The sequence below is a fragment of the Anomaloglossus baeobatrachus genome, chromosome 4, assembly GCF_048569485.1.
Source record: "Anomaloglossus baeobatrachus isolate aAnoBae1 chromosome 4, aAnoBae1.hap1, whole genome shotgun sequence".
Taxonomy (NCBI): Eukaryota; Metazoa; Chordata; class Amphibia; order Anura; family Aromobatidae; genus Anomaloglossus; species Anomaloglossus baeobatrachus.
Window position 1 is genome coordinate 212,554,122 of NC_134356.1, and position 27,568 is coordinate 212,581,689.

Sequence of the window (27,568 nt, forward strand, 5' to 3'; positions counted from 1 at the left end):
TTGAGGCCCTCATGCACGTCTCTACCCAGGGACAACGTGGAGCCTCCCAATTTTTGGCTGCCCTGCCTAAGGGCTATACTACAATAGACCCACTTCCTTCCAATGGGCACTTCAGGTTTACAGGCCCTCATGCACGTCTCTATCCAGGGACAACGTGGAGCCTCCCAATTTTTGGCTGCCCTGCCTAAGGGCTATACTACAATAGACTCACTTCCTTACAATGGGCACTTCAGGTTTACAGGCCATCATGCACGTCTCTATTCAGGGACAATGTGGAGCCTCCCAATTTTTGGCTGCCCTGCCTAAGGGCTATACTATAATACACCCACTTCCTGACAATGGACACTTAATGTTTTGAGGCCCTCATGCACGTCTCTACCCAGGGACAACGTGGAGCCTCCCAATTTTTGGCTGCCCTGCCTAAGGGCTATACTATAATACACCCACTTCCTGACAATGGACACTTAATGTTTTGAGGCCCTCATGCACGTCTCTACCAAGGGACAACGTGGAGCCTCCCAATTTTTGGCTGCCCTGCCTAAGGGCTATACTACAATAGACCCACTTCCTTCCAATGGGCACTTCAGGTTTACAGGCCCTCATGCACGTCTCTATCCAGGGACAACGTGGAGCCTCCCAATTTTTGGCTGCCCTGCCTAAGGGCTATACTACAATAGACCCACTTCCTTACAATGGGCACTTCAGGTTTACAGGCCATCATGCACGTCTCTATCCAGGGACAATGTGGAGCCTCCCAATTTTTGGCTGCCCTGCCTAAGGGCTATACTACAATAGACCCACTTCCTTACAATGGGCACTTCAGGTTTACAGGCCCTCATGCACGTCTGTATGCAGGGGCATTGGTGAACCTCACAATTTTGGACTGCCCTGGCAAAGGAAAATACTACAAAGACTCACTTCCTCAAAATGGGCACATTAGACTCAGAGGCCTTTATGTACGTCTCTTCTCAGGGACATCGGAGTGCCACACAATGTTTTCACGTAAAATCTTTCATGTATTAATCTCAAAAAGTAACATACACCAGCTCTATCTCACTATTGGGTATGTGCCCTTAACATTTCCGCCATGAAAAATCATTTTGGGGTCATTTTGGAAGGTTTTCTGGTGAGTCCGTAAAAATGGCGTAAAACGCGGACAAAATTGTTCACAGCTGTGACTTTTCAGTGATAAATGCTTCAAGGGGTCTTCCCCATGCTGTTGCCATGTCATTTGAGCACTCTTCTGAGACTTTTGTGACATTTTTAGGGTTTCTCCATGCTGCCGGGGGGTCATTTCACAAAAATACTCGGGTCTCCCATAGGATAACATTGGGCTCGTTGCTCGGGCCGAGTACACGAGTATCTTGGGAGGCTCGGCCCGAGCTTCGAGCACCCGAGCTTTTTAGTACTCGCTCATCACTAATAAAGATGAACACACAATTCATTTGCTATGTGAGGAAAAACATAAATGTTTTCTATTTTGGGGTGGGGAAAACATTGATCCAATCAACTCATAGTCAAGCAATGTACAGAGAAAACGCCTATTAACTTTCATTTTGTTTGTGTTGACAGCCCCGATTACATGGTTTGACTGTTCAAAATATTTTTCATCTTTGACCTTTGTGACTTTTGTTACAGAATGTGGCGAATTCTTGGTGTTGGATCTTGGAGGAGCCAAATTCCGAATTGTTTATGTGAAATTAGATGGCTTACGTGGAGTAGAGATGGATAATGAAGAGTATGAGATTACGGAGGACATAATGACTGGAACTGGGCAGAAGGTACATTTATGAAGTATTAGAAAAGCTTAAAAGAATGATTCTTGGAGTTGTCACTTACTGTCTAGTGACGAGCCTTTGATGTTGGTGCTATTAGTGTGGGGAGGTGTGTCTAGTCAATACTACCCTACACTTTGTGAATGGTACAGTGACAGTCCCTACTACTTGAATAACATAAATATATCCAGTCATTGTCTCTCTGCATGAACAACCGAGGCCTAATTTCATTTTCATGGATGACCATGCTCCATCCAGGTCATCAAGGTAATTTCATTACGGATTGGCTGCTGGAGACTGGAGTACTTCATGGGTCAAAAACCTAATAACCCTAACTTTTGGGAACAGATAATATATATATATATATATATATATATATATATATATATTATTACATACTAGCATTGTATCTATTGGAAATATGTTGGAATAAATGGCACCCAACAAAACCGGTGTGACAGTATGTGCACACAACATCTTTTTCTGGTGGATTCTACCTGGAAGCCACCTGAAAAAGCATGGCAAAATGCACTAAATCAAGATAATACACAGCAATGTGAAAACAACTTTGATGTGCACATGTTCATTCTTTTGTCACTCCTTTCTACCCGACGAAGGGTTCAGAAAACATAAAGTGGTTAAAGGAAGTAATCATCAGTCTTCAGGTGGCTTTGGAAAAGCCACCTTCTTTATATTTTAAAGCAGTGTTCCCCAACTCTAGTCCTCAAGGCCCAGTGACAGTGTGTGTTTTTAGGATTCCTTTGGTTTGCACAGGTGATAATTTAATTACCTGCACAGATGATGATTCCAACAGCAGTGCAATGCTAAGGAAATCCTGAAAACATACACTATTGGTGGGCCTGAGGACTGGAGTTGGGGAACCCTGGTTTAAAGTACAGGCCAGCTGTGAGGCCATGGCTAAAAACTGCGGCAAAGCCACTTCAAGACTAAAGGGTGCTTTACACGCTGCAACATCGCTGACGATATATCGTCGGGGTCACGTCATTAGTGATGTACATCTGGCGTCGTTAGCGACATTGCAGCGTATGACAGCTAGGAGCGACGATCAACGATCGCAAAAACGTCAAAAATTGTTCATCGTTGACACGTCGCTCCTTTTCATAATATCGTTGGTGGTGCATGCCGCTGGTTGTTCGTCATTCGTAGCGTATTGTTTGCTACGGCAGCGATCACCAAATGTCGCACAAACGATGGGGGCGGGTGCTATCGCTCGCAACATCACTACTAATCGCTAGCAATGTTGCAGCGTGTAAAGCACCCTTAAAACGGAGGTCTTTTTCTTGAAGTGGCTTTCCCTAAGAAACCCTTAGCTTCTCTATCCATTTCTTTAAGACATCGTGTGCACAAGTGGGAATGAGACTTGTACCCCTTTACACACTTTTCACCCTTTCTGCAAGTTTTTTGTGTGCATTCTTTTAATTTAAAAAAAACTGTATTAAGTATAATGTATTTGCAGAATTGTGGAGAAAACATTCATATATGAAGAAATCTATGAATGACTTAATGCATTTTTTTCCCCAAAAATTATGTAAGATTAGGGATGAAACACTGCCCGCTGGAGAACTCTAGTGGTCTGTTATTTAGGCAATTTTTAGATTTTTATCCTGGAGAAACTCTTTCCGCGGTGGGTGAGGTTTTTTCCTCCTTTAAATAAACTACGTTTGCAGAAATGACAACAGCCACTGACTAAGTAGCTATTAGGCAAAGATTTGTACTCTTGTTTTCATACTAGATTCTTTAAACTAATAGTATATAAAATCTGCCTCAGCATGAAAGTAGGGCTATCATGCTGGCTCGTTAAGCCTTAATTACCAGTGTTAACCTTGATGACAGACATGCCATTATTTATCAAGGATTTTTTTCTTAAGCAATAACGTGTTAGTAGCAGTGTACATTGATGCTGGAAATTTCCCAACGCTTATGTTAATGCAATGGTAACGACATATAGTTTAGTAATAACACATGCAAACAATGTATTACACTTTAACAGGGATAAAAAGAAATGTCTTATTATTGTACAGTTGTAAATTGCATTTTAAGGAAAGTTTTATAGTTTCACAAAAATCCTAAGTTCCTTGACTTATATGTATTTAGATATACAATGGGTGAAATAAGTATTGAACACATCACCATTTTTTTTAAGTAAATATGCTTCTAAAGGGCTATGGATATAAATTTTTCAAGAGATGTCAGTAACAATCTATCCAATCCACACAGTAAAATAAATCAAACCATAGAGGTCCATAAATTAAGTGATTTGTAGTAATGAAAAATGACACAGGGAAAAAGTATTCAACACATGAAAAAAGAGAGGTAGAAAAAAATATGGAAAGTTATAACACCAACTGAAATCTATAAGGATTTAGAAAGCAATTCTGCCTTTTAGTGAAAGATATCATCAGCTGGTTTATCTGATGGCCTATAAAAAGGTGTCTCATTAGCAAAGTGCCTCACAAGAAACATCACATGATAAGTAAAACCAGTGAGCTGTCTCAAAACCTTTGCAACCTTATTGTTGCAAAACATACTGATGGCATTAGCTTCTAGAGAGTTTCTAAACAATTGAAAATCCCAGTGAGCATTGTTGGGGCCATAATCTGGAAGTGGAAAGCACATAATTTCATCATAAACAAGCCACAGCCAGTTGCCCCTGCAAAGTTTCAGACAGAGGAGAGAAAGGAAATTATCAGAATAGTTGTCCAAAAGCCAAGGAGCACCTGTGGAGAGCTACAGTAAGATCTGATCAGCAGGTAGAATTGTTTCAAAGAAAATAATAAGTAATGCACTCAATCTCCTTGGCCTGTTTACACGCTCACCACGCAAGGCTCCGTTGCTGAACAAAAAGCATGTTCAAGTGCGTTTCAAGTTTGTTCAACAACATTTAGTCAGGCCTGTATCATACTTGGAGAATATAGTCTGGTCAGATGTGACCAAAATTGAACTCTTTGAATACAACAACACACACCATGTTTGAAGGCCAAATATCATAGCATATCACCCAAAAAACACCATATCAACAGTGGCACTTTTCTCAGCATACAGCATTGGCAAACTTCTAATAATTGTATAATTGAAGGATGAATAGAAAAATGTACCAAGTCATTCTTGATGAAAATCTTCTGCCATCTACCAGACTGATATAGATGAAATCAGGGTAGACACTTCAGCAAGACAATGATAGTGTTACAATTACTTTGGGATAGTAGGGAAATGGAGCTCTCAGGGATACTCCTAATTTAGAAGAGGCCTGAGTCTTCTTCCTGGCCCTGCTTCTGATCAGTTTTGATCTAATTCCCGTTCCCCCTTCCCCAAGAAGGGATGGGACAGGAGTATGTTGAAACCACAGAAAAAGACAGACAACGGAAACACCAACATTCTGTCACTCAGCATGCACACACAGTATAAGACAATAAGACATTCAGGAGGAAAACAAGAGCAGGAAGGAAGTAAAAAACAATAGGGCTACATGCTACAATCACACCAAACATAAACACCACTAAACACAACTTTCACCAGAGAGCTTGGGACACCACACCTCACAGACCAACACAGAATAAACTATAGTTGTCTTGAGTAAAAGGATTCCAACATTATAAATATAAAGGGAGCAGATGAAATAGGTCTTCCTACAACATGTGATTATAGGAGCAATTAGTCTAGCAGAGATTACCTCTTGCTAGCCTGCCTATGAATTACCATACAGCAGATCAATGCTTGAGTCTGCCTGTGTTGATGTCAGACACCAAAGAAACCATCAAGCAGAGTGTCAGAATCTGCAATCTGAGTCCAAAGCCACCATGACAGTCAGCGAAGTTAGCGAAGGTTGTGCAAAACTCCATGTTACAGATTCCAAACACACAGACAAGGAAACTCTCAATTGGTTTCGGAGAAAAAAGAAAATAAAGCTGATAGAATGTCAGGGCGGTGTACGTCTGGGGATTGTCACGGTGGCGGCCATTTCCTGGTTTCGTGTCTTGGGCCCTTTTTGTAAAGGAGGTATTTACAGGGGAATTTAAGTAATGTTCGCTTGTGACGCCACTTGCGGTGTTGCGGCTATGTGTATGGATGGTAGGCTCTCCGCAAGCAGGGCCGGGCCCCAGAGGGTAGGTGTTGTGACAGGTGTTTGAAGAAGGGAGTCCACACAAAAGTTCAGTGCAACTGGTTTTACTAACTGTCCGGAGATGGTAACTGGTTACCTGGAGCCGGCTGGTTTCACCTCCAGGTTCCTTTAGTCCCAGTGCCAGTTAATAATCTGGTGCCTTCTTCCTCTGCACCTGTCTCTGGTTAGTGGGTCCTGAGCAAAGATTACTGCCCCCATGTAAGGGGTGGGCAGACCCCTTACAAGGAGGTGCAGTTTCCCCCTGAAGATACCTCACTCTGGGGTAGTTACTGTTGATGTTATTAATAAACATGTTTTTACTGTGCAGTGGGGTTTCCCCTAGAGCCCGGGTGGGATGGCTGTCCCCATAGAAACAGGGCAGGAGAGAGGAGGAGCCGGCAGCTTAGAGAGAGAAGTGTGTGTGTGTTGAAGTCAGTTGATTCCGGGACGGGGGAGAAGGAACAGCCAGGGGCAGAGTGTGGAGCTGAGTGGGCAGAAAGAAAGAAAGAAAGAAGGGAAGAAGAGAAGAAGTGTCCTCAAGGGTGAAGCAGAATTGGTGTGGGTCCAGTCTGTGTTAGCCGGAGTGGGAGCCTAGGTGAAGTGGAGTAGCCGGGCACATCCCCACTAGAGGAGACAACAAGGAAAGATTTCCCCGGACAGGAATTGTGACCGTGCGCTACAAAATCCGTGCATTGAGCTGTCTGTGAAACTCTGTGCAATAAAGATGTCGTTTGGTTTATCTGAACCCTGCCTGAAGAGTCTTCCTGCGACTGATAGTATGCTCTTTTCCACCACACTCTGCCCCACAGAAAAATCCCCTGTCCCAATAGTCACGGCAGAGCCTGGGGTTGGCCTGACAAAAAAAGGGGCCACGACTACAACCCCCGAGGCACCCCTGGCACCCCGTTACATGTGGCGTAGTTGGCAGGATCCGGATTATATGCAAGGGGTCCCGATGCAAGAAGATGGAGACCAAGTGGTGCCTAGGGCACAGGATCCGGATTATTGGCGAAGGGTTCTGATCCCATGGTGGGAAGAAGAAGTGGTGCCTAAGGCGTTGGACCGGGCACAAGATGGCGGCAAGATGGCCGTCGTATTCACGAATACAGTGAGCGCGCGAAGAATTGGCACCAAAAGAAGAGCCTGGGGCTGGCCGGTGAAGAAAAAGAAGAGCGGAGTGCGCCGCTCAAAGAGGGGAGGTGCTGGCCCCAGGATGCTGATGAAGATATGTGAAGTGGGCGGCAGTACAGAGAAAAAGAAGAGTCGCCTATGCTGGGTCGATTTAATGTGTGAGACTGGGGGTGGAGCGTATACAAGAGCGGGAAAAGAAGGCCCGCCTCCACCTTCCCCAGCATCTCCACCGTCCCCGGCGCCATTACAGGAAGGTCTGCAAGAGATCGGATGGGAAGAGTGTCAGTACCGGAGACGTACACAGCAGAGACCGGTGCTGGCTGAGATTTCCCGGCCGAGAAACACGCTGGCGGTGTCGCCAGAAGTCATGACAGGACTGAGTGCTGACCCAGACAAGGGGACACCGGCGGTGTTAGCGATCCACCAGAGTATGGTCACACACCCGGTGATCGTCGTGGGTAGTCCCCGTCCGTCCCGTTCAGCGACCCCGTCACCCCCGTCAGGGGTTGAAGAGGCAAAACCGGAGACAGAGGCGCCAGAACCACCAGTCAACTACGAACCGTTCCGGAGGCTGCGCCGCTTGCCAGGTCAGTCCCTTTCCGATTATGTGAGGGCTCAGCGGGCCGAATGGCAGCGCGCTTACCACCCCGAGTGAACCGTGATGACCGGAGGTAAAGGACATGTTTATGTTAAATACCGGCATTGTTCAGAGCCGGAAAAGTTCTACTGTTTGCAACCTGTTCAAGCTACTGAGCCCGGAAGGAGCCTGACGCTGGACTGAGCCAGGGGTTCCCTCCGCGTTGTTAAAGAAGACTTTGCTGTTTTGTGTTCCTGCCTTCTAAGACCGGGAGTGCTATGAAAGCCTCCGGGCACACTGCCTACAAAGACCGGGAGCTCCCAGGAGGGACTCCGGGCGCAGAACTTGGGCGCTCAGTGGTTGACTTTGTTTATGAAGGTTTTAAAGTTTTATCCAAAGTTTGCCTTGCTGCTAAATTGTGTTTTACAGGTTCGAGCCTTGCCGGGAGGCTTAGGCTTAAAGAGGGGAGGAATGTAAGGGGTGGGCAGACCCCTTACAAGGAGGTGCAGTTTCCCCCTGAAGATACCTCACTCTGGGGTAGTTACTGTTGATGTTATTAATAAACATGTTTTTACTGTGCAGTGGGGTTTCCCCTAGAGCCCGAGTGGGACGGCTGTCCCCATAGAAACAGGGCAGGAGAGAGGAGGAGCCGGCAGCTTAGAGAGAGAAGTGTGTGTGTGTTGAAGTCAGTTGATTCCGGGACAGGGGAGAAGGAACAGCCAGGGGCAGAGTGTGGAGCTGAGTGGGCAGAAAGAAAGAAGGGAAGAAGAGAAGAAGTGTCCTCAAGGGTGAAGCAGAATTTGTGTGGGTCCAGTCTGTGTTAGCCGGAGTGGGAGCCTAGGTGAAGTGGAGTAGCCGGGCACATCCCCACTAGAGGAGACAACAAGGAAAGATTTCCCCGGACAGGAATTGTGACCGTGCGCTACAAAATCCGTGCATTGAGCTGTCTGTGAAACTCTGTGCAATAAAGATGTCGTTTGGTTTATCTGAACCCTGCCTGAAGAGTCTTCCTGCGGCTGATAGTATGCTCTTTTCCACCACACTCTGCCCCACAGAAAAATCCCCTGTCCCAATAGTGACGGCAGAGCCGGGGGTTGGCCTGACAAAAAAAGGGGCCACGACTACAACCCCCGAGGCACCCCTGGCACCCCGTTACATGTGGCGTAGTTGGCAGGATCCGGATTATATGCAAGGGGTCCCAATGCAAGAAGATGGAGACCAAGTGGTGCCTAGGGCACAGGATCCGGATTATTGGCGAAGGGTTCCGATCCCATGGTGGGAAGAAGTGGTGCCTAAGGCGTTGGACCGGGCACAAGATGGCGGCAAGATGGCCGTCGTCTTCACGAATACAGTGAGCGCGCGAAGAATTGGCACCAAAAGAAGAGCCTGGGGCTGGCCGGTGAAGAAAAAGAAGTGCGGAGTGCGCCGCTCAAAGAGGGGAGGTGCTGGCCCCAGGATGCTGATGAAGATATGTGAAGTGGGTGGCAGTACAGAGAAAAAGAAGAGTCGCCTATGCTGGGTCGATTTAATGTGTGAGACTGGGGGTGGAGCGTATACAAGAGCGGGAAAAGAAGGCCCGCCTCCACCTTCCCCAGCATCTCCACCGTCCCCGGCGCCATTACAGGAAGGTCTGCAGGAGATCGGATGGGAAGAGTGTCAGTACCGGAGACGTACACAGCAGAGACCGGTGGTGGCTGAGATTTCCCGGCCGAGAAACACGCTGGCGGTGTCGCCAGAAGTCATGACAGGACTGAGTGCTGACCCAGACAAGGGGACACCGGCGGTGTTAGCGATCCACCAGAGTATGGTCACACACCCGGTGATCGTCGTGGGTAGTCCCCGTCCGTCCCGTTCAGCGACCCCGTCACCCCCGTCAGGGGTTGAAGAGGCAAAACCAGAGACAGAGGCGCCAGAACCACCAGTCAACTACGAACCATTCCGGAGGCTGCGCCGCTTGCCAGGTCAGTCCCTTTCCGATTATGTGAGGGCTCAGCGGGCCGAATGGCAGCGCGCTTACCACCCCGAGTGAACCATGATGACCGGAGGTAAAGGACATGTTTATGTTAAATACCGGCATTGTTCAGAGCCGGAAAAGTTCTACTGTTTGCAACCTGTTCAAGCTACTGAGCCCGGAAGGAGCCTGACGCTGGACTGAGCCAGGGGTTCCCTCCGCGTTGTTAAAGAAGACTTTGCTGTTTTGTGTTCCTGCCTTCTAAGACCGGGAGTGCTATGAAAGCCTCCGGGCACCCTGCCTACAAAGACCGGGAGCTCCCAGGAGGGACTCCGGGCGCAGAGCTTGGGCGCTCAGTGGTTGACTTTGTTTATGAAGGTTTTAAAGTTTTATCCAAAGTTTGCCTTGCTGCTAAATTGTGTTTTACAGGTTCGAGCCTTGCCGGGAGGCTTAGGCTTAAAGAGGGGAGGAATGTAAGGGGTGGGCAGACCCCTTACAAGGAGGTGCAGTTTCCCCCTGAAGATACCTCACTCTGGGGTAGTTACTGTTGATGTTATTAATAAACATGTTTTTACTGTGCAGTGGGGTTTCCCCTAGAGCCCGGGTGGGACGGCTGTCCCCATAGAAACAGGGCAGGAGAGAGGAGGAGCCGGCAGCTTAGAGAGAGAAGTGTGTGTGTGTTGAAGTCAGTTGATTCCGGGACGGGGGAGAAGGAACAGCCAGGGGCAGAGTGTGGAGCTGAGTGGGCAGAAAGAAAGAAAGAAAGAAGGGAAGAAGAGAAGAAGTGTCCTCAAGGGTGAAGCAGAATTTGTGTGGGTCCAGTCTGTGTTAGCCGGAGTGGGAGCCTAGGTGAAGTGGAGTAGCCGGGCACATCCCCACTAGAGGAGACAACAAGGAAAGATTTCCCCGGACAGGAATTGTGACCGTGCGCTACAAAATCCGTGCATTGAGCTGTCTGTGAAACTCTGTGCAATAAAGATGTCGTTTGGTTTATCTGAACCCTGCCTGAAGAGTCTTCCTGCGGCTGATAGTATGCTCTTTTCCACCACACTCTGCCCCACAGAAAAATCCCCTGTCCCAATAGTGACGGCGGAGCCGGGGGTTGGCCTGACAAAAAAAGGGGCCACGACTACAACCCCCGAGGCACCCCTGGCACCCCGTTACACCCACACGACAGCAGTCATTTCCTGTCCACTTTCACTGTCTCTCTCCTACTCCATTACTCTACTGTCTCCTTCTCTCTTTTGTCCACAGTCCGCCCCTCCCACCTGGTCAACTAGTAGACTGGGCTGGCCCCACCTCTAGGCAGCCATCCATTGGTCTGACCCTAGCTGGGTACCATTATATGGGGGAATGTTGGGGAAAAACTGGGGTTTGTGTGTTTGTGTGTTACTAGCACTGGGTTTCCGTGTCCCTAAGGGGGTAGGACCTGCATCCTGGTGGGGATGCAGTACCTTGTAGCTCCCTGATTGCTTCAGGGGCGCTACACATAGCCCAGCCAGAATCTGACTAGATTGCAGCTTTGCTCAATACACTTGCATTGAGTGAGGCCATCTCTTCCTAGTTGGATTCTTACCGGCAGTATGCATATTACATACTCGTGGCCATGTGACCACTGTTCCCGGTTCTGACACCGAAAAATCTTCACAGCACACACAATGCATAATGTAAGGATTCACGAGTCTACAGTTACATAGAGTGACTGCAAACATCTGAATTTAGACCAGACAACCCCTTTAAGTAGGTCCTAAATCTGGTAAATGGGGATAAAATGCTAAAAAGGTCAAAGTTCCCAAAGTATACATGGAATAATCTCATTTTCTAAGAAGATTGTGGTTTTGAATTCTCTTGCTTAGGGTATGTTCACACATCAGGTTTTTGCTGTGCGGCACAATCCGGCGCTTTGCGGGAAAAACGCATCCGTTTTTTTTGCCGCCGGATGCGTTTTTTCCTCATAGACTTTTATTAGCGCCAGATTGTGCCGCATGTACTTGCATTTGATCCGGTTTTTGCCGGATGTGGCAAAAATCATCACTCCGGTGGCCACACAGGACGCAGAGAGGAACGTTTTTTGCCAGTGGCAAAAAACAGCATAGCGTCGGGTGCGGCGCTGTGCGGCATGGCGCATAATGAAAGTCTATGTGAGCCAGATACAGTGGCATGCTTCAAACACCAGATGCATGTACCGTATCCAGTTTTTACTTCTGAGCATGCCCAGAAGTGATATAAATTCATTGCTTGTCAGAAAATCAATCACTTACTCACTCTCTCTCAAACTCTCTCACTCACTGACTCACTCACTCACTCACTCATTGACTGACTCACTGACTCATTCACTCACTCTCACCCACTCACCGATCACGGGTGCGGCGCTGCACGGCTGTCACACTGCTGGCGGCTTCTCCTCTTTTGAAAATGCCGGCCGCCCATTATTCAATCTGGTATTCCCTGCTTTCCCTGCCCACCGGCGCCTATGATTAGTTGCAGTCAGACACTCCCCCACGCTGAGTGACAGCTGTCCCACTGAAACCAATCACAGCCGCCGGTGGGCGGGTCTATATTGTGCAGTAAAATAAATAAATAAATAATTTAAAAAAACGGCATGCGGTCCCCCCAATTTTGATACCAGCCAAGATAAAGCAACATGGCTGAAGTCTGGTATTCTCAGGATGGGGAGCTCCACGTTATGGGGAGCCCCCCCAGCCTAACAATATCAGCCAGCAGCCGCCCGGAATTGCGGCATCCATTAGATGCGACAGTCCCGGGACTTTACGCGGCTCATCCCGAATTGCCCTGGTGCGGTGGCAATCGGGATAATAAGAGGTTAATAATGGCAGGCGTCTATGAGACACCTTCCATGATTAAACTGTAAGTGAAAGTAAATAAACACATACACCCAAAAAAATCCTTTATTTGGAAAAAAAGACAAAAAAAACACCCTCTTTCTCCATTTTATTAAAATCCCCAAATACCCCTCCAGGTCCGACGTAATGCACAGAGGTCCCACGACGCTATCAGCTCTGCTACATGAAGCTGACAAGAGCGGCAGTAGAACACCGTTGCTCTCTATCAGCTCCACGCAGAAACTGAAGGGAGTCGCGCTGCAGCGGGGACATCACTGAGGTAATGCCGGGGTGTGTGCGGTGATGCGTGCGGGGTAGTGCCTGCGTGTGCGGTGATGATGCGTGCGAGAGTGCCTGCGTGTGCGGTGATGCGTGTGGGAGTGCCTGCGTGTGCGGTGATGATGCGTGCGGGAGTGCCTGCGTGTGCGGTGATGATGCGTGCGGGAGTGCCTGCGTGTGCGGTGATGATGCGTGCGGGAGTGCCTGCGTGTGCGGTGATGATGCGTGCAGGGTAGTGTCGGCGTGTGCGATGATGATGTGTGCGGGGTAATTCTGGCGTGTGCAGTGATGATGCATGCGGGGTAGTGCTGGCGTGTGCGATGATGATGCGTGTGGGGTAGTGCCGGCATGTGCGGTGCTAATGCGTGCGAGGTAGTGCCTGCATGTGCGGTGATGGTGGCGTCTCTCTCTCTCTCAGCATGAAAAAAAAAACAAAAACGGATCCGTTTTCGTAGCCTTAGTGTTACAGCTTGACTAGTTGCACTCACATCCAGACAGTATCTGGGAGCATATACACACATCTATCTTTTTAGAAGGGAGTATGTCAGTACAAGATAACTGTCCAGACAGCGTACAGGCTCCCAGTGCTACCTTATCATGGCTAAGCAGTTTGGAGCTCCTTCTCACCTACTTGTTTTGCATCCATCTCTACCCTCCTCATCCTTGTCGGACAGCTCTGACTTTAAAGGAACACGGTGGACACAGATGCAAAACAAGTAAATGGGAAAGGGCAAAGGGTGCAAAGAGCATAGGAGATGGTTTGAAAAATCATTTTATGATGACAGGCTCTTTACAATCTACATATTCTATTCTAACGCTGGCTAGAAATAGCTGGGGCCTCTGGTGAGCTACTAATATGTATTACAATCTGTTATGTTGCATTGCCAAAATCACGTGTAGAAACTAATCCTCAAAAAATATAGTAAGGTACAAAGGTAAAAAATGTAAATATTATTTCACTTTGCTGTTGTCTCCACAGCTGTTTGATCACGTTGCTGAATGTCTTGGCCGTTTCCTTGAAAAACGAAACCTCAAACACAGAATTTTCCCTCTTGGATTCACTTTTTCATTCCCTTGTCAGCAGAGTCAGTTAGACAAGGTAAGAATGCTTCTCATTGAATGTTTCCTATTCGACTCTAACCGGACAGCTGATATATGCTGCCAGATATTCCTGAAAAACATACCTTATTAGCCGCACAGGAGGCCTGTCAGACAAGCATATCAACGGCGGCTTCTCCCCACCCACTGCTTGGGAATGACGGGTGTCTCGCTGCGTGTGTACAGGTAGAGACCTAATAGTCCAGGGCAAGGAGATGGGAGAAGCCATCGGTGATACACCTGTCTGACTGGCCTTTTGTGTGGCTTGATCCCTGGTGGCTATTAAAGTATGTTTTTCAGAGATATATGGCTGAAATTGTACAACCACTACTATGAGAAGCTGTAGTAGGAGAGAAAAGGCGCAATAGGGTCTTACCCGATTTACAGGGCAGAGGGAAAAAGGGTTAAAAAACACACTCACCTGGCTGGGTTGTGCCAGTCACAACCCTTTAGAGAACGTGGATGAGTGCTTTAGTGGTTCAGCAGCGGCCCCGTGTCTGAGCAAAGGATATCAAAGTGTAGACTGGAGGAAAAACGGGTTTAAAAACCGCGCTAGTAAACCACGAGCAAGGATGTAAATGAATATTTTTCTTTTATTTAGATAATTCCAACGCGTTTCGGAGACCCATCTGTCTCCTTCCTCAGGGAAAAAGAATTATTTTTTCCCTAAGGAAGGAGACAGATGGGTCTCCGAAACGCGTTGGAATTATCTAAATAAAAGAAAAATATTCATTTACATCCTTGCTCGTGGTTTACTAGCGCGGTTTTTAAACCCGTTTTTCCTCCAGTCTACACTTTGACAACCACTACTATGAATCAGGCAGCTGTCACGTTCCCTATTAAAGGAAACCAGTCATGTGAAAAAAACACTATTGACCTGCAGATATGTGGGTAATCTACAGGTTAATATCAATCTAAAGCTTTGCAATTGCCGCACTGAAAGCCTGGCTACTGGGAGGAAATGAACTTTGCTGCTCCTTGGAGCCTCATGCTTTTAGTCATAAAGGCACAGCTGGCGCAGCTGCAGTTACTGCTCAGTACATAGTGAACAGCGGTTGTAACCACACCCCGGCACTGACTGACAGTAGGCTTGGCACTGAAACACTTCAGAAATGGCAATCATTGGGTGATAATACAGATGCTGTTCCCTGTGTATCAAGCGGTTCTATGATTGAAAGACGAAGGCTGCCAGGTGGAAAAAAGTTTATTTCCTCCCTGCAGCTGCAACTGCACAGGTTTAGAACACTATTGAGCTGCAGATTATCTCCATACCTGCAGGCACATAGCGTTAAAAAAGACATTCATGTCCCCAAATATCCAGGTTTTTTCCACTAGTTAATGTCAGACAAATGCAGAAAGGCAGAAAAGAAGCAGTTGTGTCTAGAATAATGCTTATGTCTTAACTAAATAGAAAGTGTGTGTGGTAGGGGGTGAGGTGAGTAGTACTTGCTATAAGGCCTCATTTACACATTGGTATTTTGCATCAGTGTTTGTATACCAAAGCCAGGAGTGGAACATATAGAGAAAAAGTATACTTGAATGATTGATACCTGTTATGTGTTTTGTAGATACAACTGGTTTTGGCATCCAAATACTAATGAAATACTGATCAGATATACTGATGTGTGAAAGAGACATCAGGGCTTAAGGCCACTTTACATGCTGCGATATCGGTACCGATATCGCTAGCGTGGGTACCCACCTCCTTCGGTTGTGCGACATGGGCAAATCGCTGCCCATGGCGCACAACATCGCCCAGACCCGTCACACTACTTACCTGCGTAGCGACGTCGCTGTGACAGGCGAACCGCCTCCTTTCTAGGGGGGCGGTCCGTTCAGCGTCACAGCGACATCACAGCTGCGTCACTGAACCGCCGCCCAATAGAAGTGGAGGGGAGGAGATGAGTGGGACGAACATCCCGCCCACCTCCTTCCTTCCGTATTGCGGGCAGGAGCAGGTAAGGAGAGCTTCCTTGTTTCTGCGGTGTCACACGGAGCGATGTGTGCTGCCGCAGGAACGAGGAACAACTTCGTTACTGCTGCAGTAACGACATTTGAGAATGGACCCCCATGTCACCGATGAGCGATTTTGAACATTTTTGCAACGATGCAAAATCGCTCATAGGTGTCACACGCAACGGCATCGCTAACGCGGCCGGATGTGCATCACCAATTCCATGACCCCAATGAGATCGCTTGAGCGATGTCGCAGCGTGTAAAGCCCCCTTTAGTAACGGACAAAAAGGAACATGTATCTCTGTCCAATTCAACTCCTATGAAGTTGGTGAACTGAGTCCTGTGTGCCTCTGCATTCTTCAACCATACCAAGGCCACTATACAGTGCCTACACGTAGTATTCAAACCCCTGCAGATTTAGCAGGTTTGATAAGATGCAAATAAGTTAGAGCCTGCAAACTTCAAACAAGAGCAGGATTTATTAACAGATGCATAAATCTTACAAACCAACAAGTTATGTTGCTCAGTTAAATTTTAATAAATTTTCAACATAAAAGTGTGGGTCAATTATTATTCAACCCCTAGGTTTAATATTTTGTGGAATAACCCTTGTTTGCAATTGCAGCTAATAATCATCTTTTATAAGACCTGATCAGGCCGGCACAGGTCTCTGGAGTTATCTTGGCCCACTCCTCCATGCAGATCTTCTCCAAGTTATCTAGGTTCTTTGGGTGTCTCATGTGGCCTTTAATCTTGAGCTCCTTCCACAAGTTTTCAATTGGGTTAAGGTCGGGAGACTGACTAGGCCACTGCAACACCTTGATTTTTTCCCTCTTGAACCAGGCCTTGGTTTTCTTGGCTGTGTGCTTTGGGTCGTTGTCTTGTTGGAAGATGAAATGACGACCCATCGTAAGATCCTTGATGGAGGAGCGGAGGTTCTTGGCCAAAATCTCCAGGTAGGCCGTGCTATCCATCTTCCCATGGATGCAGACCAGATGGCCAGGCCCCTTGGCTGAGAAACAGCCCCACAGCATGATCCTACCACCACCATACTTGACTGTAGGGATGGTATTCTTGGGGTCGTATGCAGTGCCATCCAGTCTCCAAACGTCACGTGCGTGGTTGGCACCAAAGATCTCGATCTTGGTCTCATCAGACCAGAGAACCTTGAACCAGTCTGTCTCAGAGTCCTCCAAGTGATCATGAGCAAACTGTAGACGAGACTTGACATGACGCTTTGAAAGTAAAGGTACCTTACGGGCTCGTCTGGAACGGAGACCATTGCGGTGGAGTACGTTACTTATGGTATTGACTGAAACCAATGTCCCCACTGCCATGAGATCTTCCCGGAGCTCCTTCCTTGTTGTCCTTGGGTTAGCCTTGACTCTTCGGACAAGCCTGGCCTCGGCACGGGTGGAAACTTTCAAAGGCTGTCCAGGCCGTGGAAGGCTAACAGTAGTTCCATAAGCCTTCCACGTCCGGATGATGCTCCCAACAGTGGTAGGCCCAACTTCTTGGAAAGGGTTTTGTACCCCTTGCCAGCCTTGTGACCCTCCACGATCTTGTCTCTGATGGCCTTGGAATGCTCCTTTGTCTTTCCCATGTTGACCAAGTATGAGTGCTGTTCACAAGTTTGGGGAGGGTCTTAATTAGTCAGAAAAGGCTGGAAAAAGAGATAATTAATCCAAACATGTGAAGCTCATTGTTCTTTGTGCCTGAAATACTTCTTAATACTTTAGGGGAACTAAACAGAATTCTTGTGGTTTGCGGGGTTGAATAATAAATGACCCTCTGAATAAACTTTTCACAATTTAAAAAAAAAAAAAAAAAAAAAAAGAAATAACATTCTTTTTTGCTGCAGTGCATTTCACACTTCCAGGCTGATCTACAGTCCAAATGTCACAATGCCAAGTTAATTCCGAATGTGTAAACCTGCTAAATCTGCAGGGGGTTGAATACTACTTGTAGGCACTGCATATACTATTTTTTTTAAAGGGAATACTTTTAGTGAACCCTTTCTATAAAGGGGTGTACTCCATACACAGAAAATACCAACGCATTAATCACTTTTAAGAGAGAAATAGAGTTACGAAAATGTTTTGTAGCACTTGAGTGTTTAGCACTTTTTACACTTTGATAGATGATTTCAGGATAAATACCATAAGATAAAAAACATTGTATTAAAGAGAAGAGGGGATTTGCAATATTTAGTAAACCAAATATCAAACTGGACAAAAAAGTACGTATAAATTAATCTTATCTTTATTTATGAAAAAATATAAAATAATATAAGATATTACATAAAATTGGTAGGATTACAAAAGGAAACCACAATACGTTAGCATAGGATAACTAGAACAAGTACAGAAAATTAAGTTACATTCCAAATTCCAACTGACCACCAAGTAATATTTTCTATACATACATCACTCCGAAAACAAAAGGCATGGAACTTACAGATGTAAATAACCGGCTTAATATTCCATAATGCAATCAGTGAACCATGTGTTATCAGATACTAAGTAGTGTAAATAAGTAATCTAGTTTTGAATATAGTTAGAGTAATGATAGCAAAATAATCATATACTCACTATGACCATCAGAATATCCTTATAAACCCTATGATGGTAGAACACCTGACACACGTTTCGCCTTCCTTCATCAGGGGGGAATTTTATTGTTATTTGCAAGTTTTACCTCAGTAGATTTTATAGTCTACTACCTTATAATAATAATAATACTTATTCATTTATATAGTGCTATTAATTCCACAGCGCTTTACATATAGTGGCAACACTCTCCACATTGGGGTTCACAATCTAAATTCCCTATCAGTATGTATTTGGAGTGTGGGTGGAAAACAGAGGAAACCCACACAGACATGGGGAGAACATGCAAACGCCTTGCAGATGTTGTCCTTGGCGGGAATTAAACCCAGGACCCCAGTGCTGCAAAACTGCAGTGCTAACCACTGAGCCACCATGCCACCCTAGTGCCTTACCTTAGTGCTGATATATGTACAGAATATATTACTTTAACCCCTTAACGACCTTGGACGTACTGAGTACGTCATGGTGACATGGTGCTAAACGACCCATGACGTACTCAGTACGTCCTGGCGAAATCGCGGTCCCGGAGCCCCGGGGAGTGAAATTTGTTTACTTAAACGGTGGATTCGGGAAGGAGGGGACCTCTGCCTGACCTCAGGAGGGGTGGTGCCTCCTCCCCGAACCTACAGAGTCTGTGATTGGCTGACGAACGCCGCTCAGCCAATTACAGTCACTGTAATGTGTCAGCCATTGAAAATGGCTGACACATTGAAATCCAGCCATAATCAGTGCTGCTGTAGCACTGATGACTGGCTGGAGCTGGGTGATCGATGCTTCACCCGCCCCCAGCTCTGATTGGAGAGACCGGCCTTGTGACCGATCTCTCCCAATCACTGTGGATCTTGTGCCGGTGACCTGCATGTGACCGCTACCCTCAGCTTCACTCCATCCGTGAAAGCTGATGAGAGCGGTCGCTGTAGTTGCCCATCGGTAAGTTATAGCCCCCCCCGATCCACCGCTGCTCCCCGCCGATCCACCACTGCTCCCCGCCGATCCACCGCTGCTCCCCGCCGATCCACCGCTGCTCCTCGCCGATCCACCGCTGCTCCTCGCCGATCCACCGCTGCTGCCCGCCGATCCACCGCTGCTGCCCGCCGATCCACCGCTGCTGCCCGCCGATCCACCGCTGCTCCCCGCCACGCCGCTGTTCCCGCCGCTGTCCCTGCCCGCCACGCCACTATTCCCGCCGCTGTCCCTGCCCGCCACGCCGCTGTTCCCGCCGCTGTCCCTGGCCGCCACGCCGCTATTCCCGCCTCTGTCCCTGCCCGCCACGCCACTTTACACGCCGCTGTCCCCGCCGCCACCGTCCCCTTTCAGTCGCACCCACCTTTTTCAGCCGCCGCTGCACCCGATCGGCCGCCGCCTCCATCGGCTACCACTGCACCTAATCGGCTGCCGCCTTCCATGTGCTGCCTCCGCTCCCCCCCTCCATGTGCTGCCTCCGCTCCATGTGCTGCCTCCGCTCCATGTGCTGCCTCCGCTCCATGTGCTGCCTCCCCTCCATGTGCTGCCTCCGCTCCATGTGCTGCCTCCGCTCCATGTGCTGCCTCCCCTCCATGTGCTGCCTCCGCTCCATGTGCTGCCCCCCTCCATGTGCTGCCCCCCCTCCATGTGCTGCCCCCCCTCCATGTGCTGCCCCCCCTCCATGTGCTGCCCCCCCTATATGTGCTGCCTCCCCTCCATGTGGTGCCTCCCCTCCATGTGCTGCCTCCCCTCCATGTGCTGCCTCCGCTCCATGTGCTGCCCCCCCTCCATGTGCTTCCCCCCTCCATGTGCTTCCCCCCCTCCATGTGCTTCCCCCCCTCCATGTGCTGCCTCCCCTCCATGTGCTGCCTCCGCTCCATGTGCTGCCTCCGCTCCATGTGCTGCCTCCCCTCCATGTGCTGCCTCCATGTGCTGCCTCCTCTCCCCCCTCCCTCCATGTGCTGCCTCCTCTCCCCCCTCCCTCCATGTGCTGCCTCCTCTCCCCCTCCCTCCATGTGCTGCCTCCTCTCCCCCCTCCCTCCATGTGCTGCCTCCTCTCCCCCCTCCCTCCATGTGCTGCCTCCCCTCCCCCCTCCCTCCATGTGCTGCCTCCCCTCCCCCCTCCCTCCATGTGCTGCCTTCCCTCCCCCCTCCCTCCATGTGCTGCCTCCCCTCCCCCCTCCCTCCATGTGCTGCCTCCCCTCCCCCCTCCCTCCATGTGCTGCCTCCCCTCCCCCCTCCCTCCATGTACTGCCTTCCCCTCCCCCCTCCCTCCATGTGCTGCCTTCCCCTCCCCCCTCCCTCCATGTGCTGCCTTCCCCCCCCTCCCTCCATGTGCTGCCTTCCCCCCCCCCTCCCTCCATGTGCTGCCTTCCCCCCCCTCCCTCCATGTGCTGCCTTCCCCCCCTCCATGTGCCATCGCTCTCTCCCATCAGACTCTGCCCCCTCCCTGATCTGCTGCCTGCTCTCTCCCATCCTTTTCACCCTCCTTCATCTGCTGCCTTTTCTGTCTGCTGTGATCCTGCTGCCTAGATCCATCCTGTAAGGTAGCTATCCCCAATCTCACCTCCCACCCCCCCATCCTCCGCCGCTCCTCCATCCGCTGCGCCCTTTCCCATCCTCCATCCGCTGCGCCTTTTCTCATCTGCCGCTCCTCCATCCGCTGCGCCTTTTCTCATCTGCCGCTCACCATCCGCTGCGCCTTTTCTCATCTGCCGCTCCTCCATCCGCTGCGCCTTTTCTCATCTGCCGCTCCTCCATCCGCTGCGCCTTTTCTCATCTGCCGCTCCTCCATCCGCTGCGCCTTTTCTCATCTGCCGCTCCTCCATCCGCTGCGCCTTTTCTCATCTGCCGCTCCTCCATCCGCTGCGCCTTTTCTCATCTGCCGCTCCTCCATCCACTGCGCCTTTTCTCATCTGCCGCTCCTCCATCCGCTGCGCCTTTTCCCATCCTCTGCCGCTCCTCCATCCGCTCCTTCATCCGCTGCGCCTTTTCCCATCCTCTGCCACTCCTCCATCCGCTGCGCCTTTTCCCAGCCACCATCCGCTGCGCCCTTTCTCATCTGCCGCCCTTCCATCCGCTGCCGTGCCCTCTTGCATCGCATTATCCAGCGCAGTTGCTTGCTTCCAGACTGGAGTGGATGATGCGATGCGAGACTCGTGCATTGCTCTCACGTTTGGCACTGGTCTTAGTGGCAGGCGCTCATTTTTTTTTTTTTTTTTTTTTTTAACTGATGTCTATTTTTTATTTCGCCAAACTAATTTTTTTTGTATGGGGGGGGGTCTAGTTTCCAAAATGGGATCACATGTGGGGGAGCTCCATTGTTTAGGCACCTCAGGGGGTCTCCAAATGAAACATGGCGTCTGCTAATAATTCCAATCAATTTTACTGTGAAATGGCGCTCCTTCTCTTCTGAGCCCCGCCGTACGCCTAAACAATTGATTTCCACCACATATGAGGTATCGTCGTACTCAGGAGAAATTGCACAATACATTTTATGGTGCATTTTTTCCTGATACCCTTGTGGAAAAAAAAGCTACCTGTTTGAAAAAACAATTTTGTGGTAAAAAAAAGAATAAAATATTTTCACGGCTGAACATTACAAACGTTTGTGAAGCCTCCAGGGGTTCAAAGTGCTCACTAAACAGCTAGATAAATTCCATGAGGGGTCTAGTTTCAAAATGGGGTCAATTGTGGGGGAGATCCATTGTTTAGGCACTTCAGGGGGGTCTCCAAACGCAACATGGCGTCCGCTAATAATTCCAACCAATTTTGCTGTGAAATGGCGCTCCTTGCCTTCCGAGTCCTGCCGTGCGCCCAAACATTTGATTTCCACCACATATGGGGTATCTGCGTACTCAGGAGAAATTGCACAATACATTTTATGGTGCATTTTTTCCTGATACCCTTGTGAAAAAAAAAGCTACCTGGTTGAAGCAACAGTTTTGTGGTAAAAAAAATTTTTTTTTCTTTTCACGGCTCAACGTTATAAACTTCTGTGAAGCCCCCAGGGGTTCAAAGTGCACATCAAACATCTAGAAAAAATATTTGAGGGCTCTAGTTTCCAAAATGGGGTCACTTATGGGGGAGCTCCATTGTTTAGGCACCTCGGGGAGTCTTCAAACCCGACATGGCGTCCGCTAATGAGTGCAGCTAATTTTGCACTCAAAAATTCAAATGGCGCTCCTTACCTTCCGAGTCCTGCTGTGTGCCCAAACATTTGATTACCACCACATATGGGGTATCTGCGTACTCAGGAGAAAATGCACAATACATTTTATGGTGCATTTTTTCCTGATACCCTTGTGATAAAAAAAGCTACCTGGTTGAAGCAACAGTTTTGTGGTAAAATTTTTTTTTTTTCTTTTCACGGCTCAACGTTATAAACTTCTGTGAAGCCCCCAGGGGTTCAAAGTGCACATCAAACATCTAGAAAAAATATTTGAGGGCTCTAGTTTCCAAAATGGGGTCATTTGTGGGGGAGCTCCATTGTTTAGGCACCTCAGGGAGTCTTCAAACCCGACATGGTGTCCGCTAATGAGTGCAGCTAATTTTGCACTCAAAAATTCAAATGGCGCTCCTTGCCTTCCGAGTCCTGCTGTGTGCCCAAACATTTGATTACCACCACATATGGGGTATCTGCGTACTCAGGAGAAAATGCACGATACATGTTATGATGCATTTTTTCTGATACCCTTGTGAAAATACTAATTTTTATGGCTAAAGTAACATTTTTGTGTTAAAGTAAAATTTTCATTTTTTCGTCTACATTGCTTTGGTTGCTGTGAAGCTCCTAAAGGGTTAATAAACTTCTTGGATGTGGTTTTGAGAAGAGTGAGGGGTGCAGATTTTAGAATTGGGTCACTTTTGAGTATTTTCTGTCGCCTAGGTCTCTCAAATCACTCCAAATGTGATGTGGTACCTAAAAAATGTTTTTTTGTAAATTTTGTTGGAAAAATGAGAAATTGGTGATGAACTTTGAACCCTTCTAGCTTCCTAACGAAAAAATTTTTTTTTCCAAAAATTGCGCTGGTGTAAAGTAGACATGTGGGAAATGTTATTTAGTAACTTTTTTGTGTGACATATCTCTCAGATTTATGGGCATAAAATTTCAAATTTTGAAAATTGCAAAATTTTCAAAATTTTCGCCAAATTTCCGAAATTTTCACAAATAAACGCAAAACATATCGGCCTAAATTTACCACTGACATGAAGTACAATATGTCACGAAAAAACAATCTCAGAATTGCCAGGATCCGTTGAAGTGTTCCAGAGTTATAACCTGTCAAAGTGACACTGGTCAAAATTGCAAAAAATGGCCGGGTCTTTAAGGTGAAAACAGGCTGGGGGCTGAAGGGGTTAAGGTTAATAGTAGTTTTCAATATAATTTACTCTTCTTTACTATTTATCTTATGTAACTCTTTGGTGACTTCTTGGTGTAATTCATCCAAAGTTACGTATTATTATTTATAAACAAAGAGAAGATCAATTTGTATATATTTTTGTCACATTTTTGGAGGGGTTTAGAATAATAATCCTGGGTCAGACACATTCGTTATTGTCTAACATTATATTTAGATAGTTTTCAATATGATGATGCTCTATTACATTCTTTTGTGCCTTCTCCTACAATACACTGTGTGCAGAATTATTAGGCAAATGAGTATTTTGATCACATGATACTTTTTATACATGTCATCCTACTCCAAGCTGTATAGGCTTGAGAGCCAACTACAAATTAAGTAAATAAGGTGAAGTGCATCTCTGTAATGAGGAGGAGTGTGGTGTAATGACATCAACACCCTAAATAAGGGATGAATACTTATTAGGCACCTTACTTTCCTTTGGCAAAATGGGTCAGAAGAGAGATTTTACGGGCTCTGAAAAGTCCAAAATTGTGAGATGTCTTGCAGAGGGATGCAGCAGACTTGAAATTGCCAAAGGTTTGAAGCGTGATCATCGAACAATCAAGCGTTTCATGACAAATAGCCAACAGGGTCGCAAGAAGCGTGTTGGGCAAAAAAGACGCAAAATAACTGCCCATGAATTGAGGAAAATCAAGCGTGAAGCTGCCGAGATGCCATTTGCCTCCAGTTTGGCCATATTTCAGTGCTGCCACGTTACTGGAGTATCAAAAAGCACAAGGTGTGCCATACTCAGGGACATGGCCAAGGTAAGGAAGGCTGAAAACCGACCACCTTTGAACTAGAAACATAAATAAACGTCAAGACTGGGCCAAGAAATATCTTAAGACTGATTTTTCAAAGGTTTTATGGACTGATGAAATGAGAGTGACTCTTGATGGGCCAGATGGATGGGCCAGAGGCTGATCAGTAAAGGGCAGAAAGCTCTACTCCGACTCAGACGCCAGCAAGGTGGAGGTGGGGTACTGGTATGGACTGGTATTAGCAAATATTAACTTGTGGGACCTTTTCGGTTTGAGGATGAAGTGAAGCTCAACTCCCAGACCTACGGACAGTTTCTGGAAGACAACTTCTTCAAGCAGTGGTACAGGAAGAAGTCAGTATCGTTCAAAAAACACGTGATTTTAATGCAGGACAATGCTCCATCACATGCATCTGTTACGTCCGGGTGGTGGAAGCACTGGACCGTACACCGATTTCCCCTGAGAAGGCAGCCAAGCTGGTCACCCCGCCAGAGGGTCCTGATGTACGGCAGCCGGAGCACTATAGGTAGCTGGACAGTCCATAGAGAAGCAGGAAAGGTGGATGATGCTGAACCCACGGAGTTCTGGACGGTAGTCCGGGTGACGAGGCTCAGGGTCCGAGGCCGGGTGATAGGGTCAGGCGGGATCCGGAACCTGCTGAGCGATGGAACGGGTCACCGAACGGAGCCAGAGACTGGAGACTGGCGGAGCTGCAGAGGTGGTGGAACATCCGCCGAAGTCACTGTGGCGCCCCTGACCTGGTCAGGCACCACTGAGTACTGCACCCATGCTGGGGACAGTACAAAACAGGTAATCCAGAAGGCTGACCGAGGTGTGACTACACAGGCGCATAGTGATCAGGTCTCACACATTTACCTTTGAGAGGACCCCTGGGGATCCCAGGAGGGGGCGAAGCCTCCATCTCCACTCGAGGGGTGTGGTAGAGAGCCTGGTTGCTAGGTGACGTAGGCAAGAACAGGAGAGGAGGGAAGAGTGAGCCGAAGACAGTTGAGTGGTGAAGTTCAGGGAGGGCAGAAGCAGACCCTGTAGCTCTACACAATTCTGACAAACGTACGCGCAGTGACTACCGACGGGGGAGATCGGTCACCTGGTAGTGCTGCCCGAAATCCACCCACGACTAAAGAGAGAGCAACGGAGTGGAGAGTAAGGAGACTGTCAGGGAGATACCAGGCCCAAACGGGTAACAGGTCCCGGTGCAGGGATAGATCCACTTGTCCTTTGCCAAACCTGCATGAGGGGGCACTTTACACCCCCAAGACAACACCACAGAGTCCGCAGCCACGTAGCCAAAGTGAGGGCCCATAGCTCACAGGAGGCAAGCAGCCGGAGTGACCTGGTCCAGGCTACAAGCAAACGGGCCAAAAAGAAGGGGAGAGAGGCACCAGCAACTTCCCTGGGCGACCCCAGCAGGGCTTCAAGCAGGGGTTACCCCAAAACACAACGGGCTAAGGAAGGCGAGTTGGTAGCCACCCTCACCAGTCAGCCTGAAGGACACCTGGTTCCAGCCTGGTTCATCCCAGCTACGCCCGGGTTACTCACCCTGCCACCATCAGTGAGTAAAAACCCCTGAAAGACATCCTGCTTGTGCGTGTGAGTCATTCTGCGACTTGTAGTTCCACACACCTACACGGGACCCTGGGGCATGCCTCACTCTCAGGAGGCTATTACAACTGACTGCACCTACTATCAGCCCCAGGCACCCCCTAACCTGCAGTGGCGGTCTCCACTGACCGCAATTCTGAGAGTGGCGTCACGACAATCAAAATAGAGGATTTCCTACCTGTGACAAGATCCAGCCGCGTGGAGTCCCTGAAGGTAATGCACCGCTGCACCGACATCGAACCTCGGGGCCCCACACATCTGGCGTCACGAACAGGATAAGGACTAGACCTGTTCAGACAGGTGACCATGTGCCTGGGCGGTCCGCTTGGAAAATTGGAAGCGCCGCCATATTGCCACCATGAAAAGCGCGCTGGAAAACAACAGCAGCCCGCGCTGGGAGAAGTTACCGCCCACGAAGAGGTGTGGCTACGCAGAGATCCCCTGAAGGGTCCTGGCCTCGCAAGTGATGAGAGCGGAGGCGTTCAGAGACGTCGGGAAAGAAAGGGAGCCGGAAGCCTGCTGCTGAGAAAAGATCTGCAGAACAGCGACGACACGGTGAAGATGGCGTCTGAAGATAGGAGCCCAGAGCCAGGTTCCGCTGCCTGGTGGTCCTGGGAGCTTGCCCAGTTCAGTAACCGACTGGAAGCGAGGATCGTGCAGCAGATCCGGGAAGGACGTGCGGAGCTGCAGGAAATCGCTGAGGCAGTTGAGGCCTATGAGGAGAGAGCCGCGCTACGAGTGCCCCACAGGACGGCTCAGGTCCCGATGGTGGCCCTGATGGGTGAGTCCTATATTGCCCCTGCCAGCGCGAGTTCCCCGACTTCTGCTGCCACGCCCGCGGTCCCTGAAGAGGCGCCCGGCGCGGCAACGCTGAATCAGGCCGCAGAAGCGCCCAGCCCGGCCCGCACAGATCCCATCGCAGCTGCGACGCCAATCCAGGCCGCAGAAGCGCCCAGCCCGGCCCGCACCGATCCCATCGCAGCTGCGACGCCAATCCAGGCCGCAGAAGCGCCCAGCCCGGCCCGCACAGATCCCATCGCAGCTGCGACGCCAATCCAGGCCGCCGTAGCGATGCCCTGCTCGGCCCGCCAAGACCAGGCCGCTGCCACGCCAGGCTCGGCCCGCCAAGACCCGGTCGCTGCCACGCCAGGCTCGGCCCGCCAAGACAAGACTGTACAATTATTTACCCCGGCCTGCCAGGTCAGAGCAGACACCGCTCCCCAGCCCAAGGAAGTCCCTGCTAGGAAGTCCCTGCTGGGGGAGGACCCCGAATACTGGAAGCTGAAGGCTGATCTAGAGGCCCACTTCCCAAAGGAGATGGTGGACCGGTATCTGCTCCCTCTGCATACTCACAGGAAGACTCCTGCAACATTCATGCCAAAGGGTCCCCCGCCCTGGCCTGCTGATGAAAATCCATCCCTAGCACTGCCACAAGAGGAGTGCCCAGAAGAACTAAGGGGGAGGGGAGGCCAGGAA

General features: G+C 48.8%; 1 protein-coding gene across 1 annotated transcript in view; it reads left to right on the top strand.

Moving 5' to 3' along the window:
- The window catches only part of HK3 (hexokinase 3), a 204,989-nt gene that overhangs the window by 118,385 nt on the left and 59,036 nt on the right, over positions 1–27,568 (top strand). The window contains exons 4-5 of the mRNA XM_075344649.1: positions 1,639–1,781; positions 13,656–13,775. Coding sequence (XP_075200764.1) covers positions 1,639–1,781; positions 13,656–13,775 — 263 coding nt within the window. The remainder of the gene's footprint in view (positions 1–1,638; positions 1,782–13,655; positions 13,776–27,568) is intronic.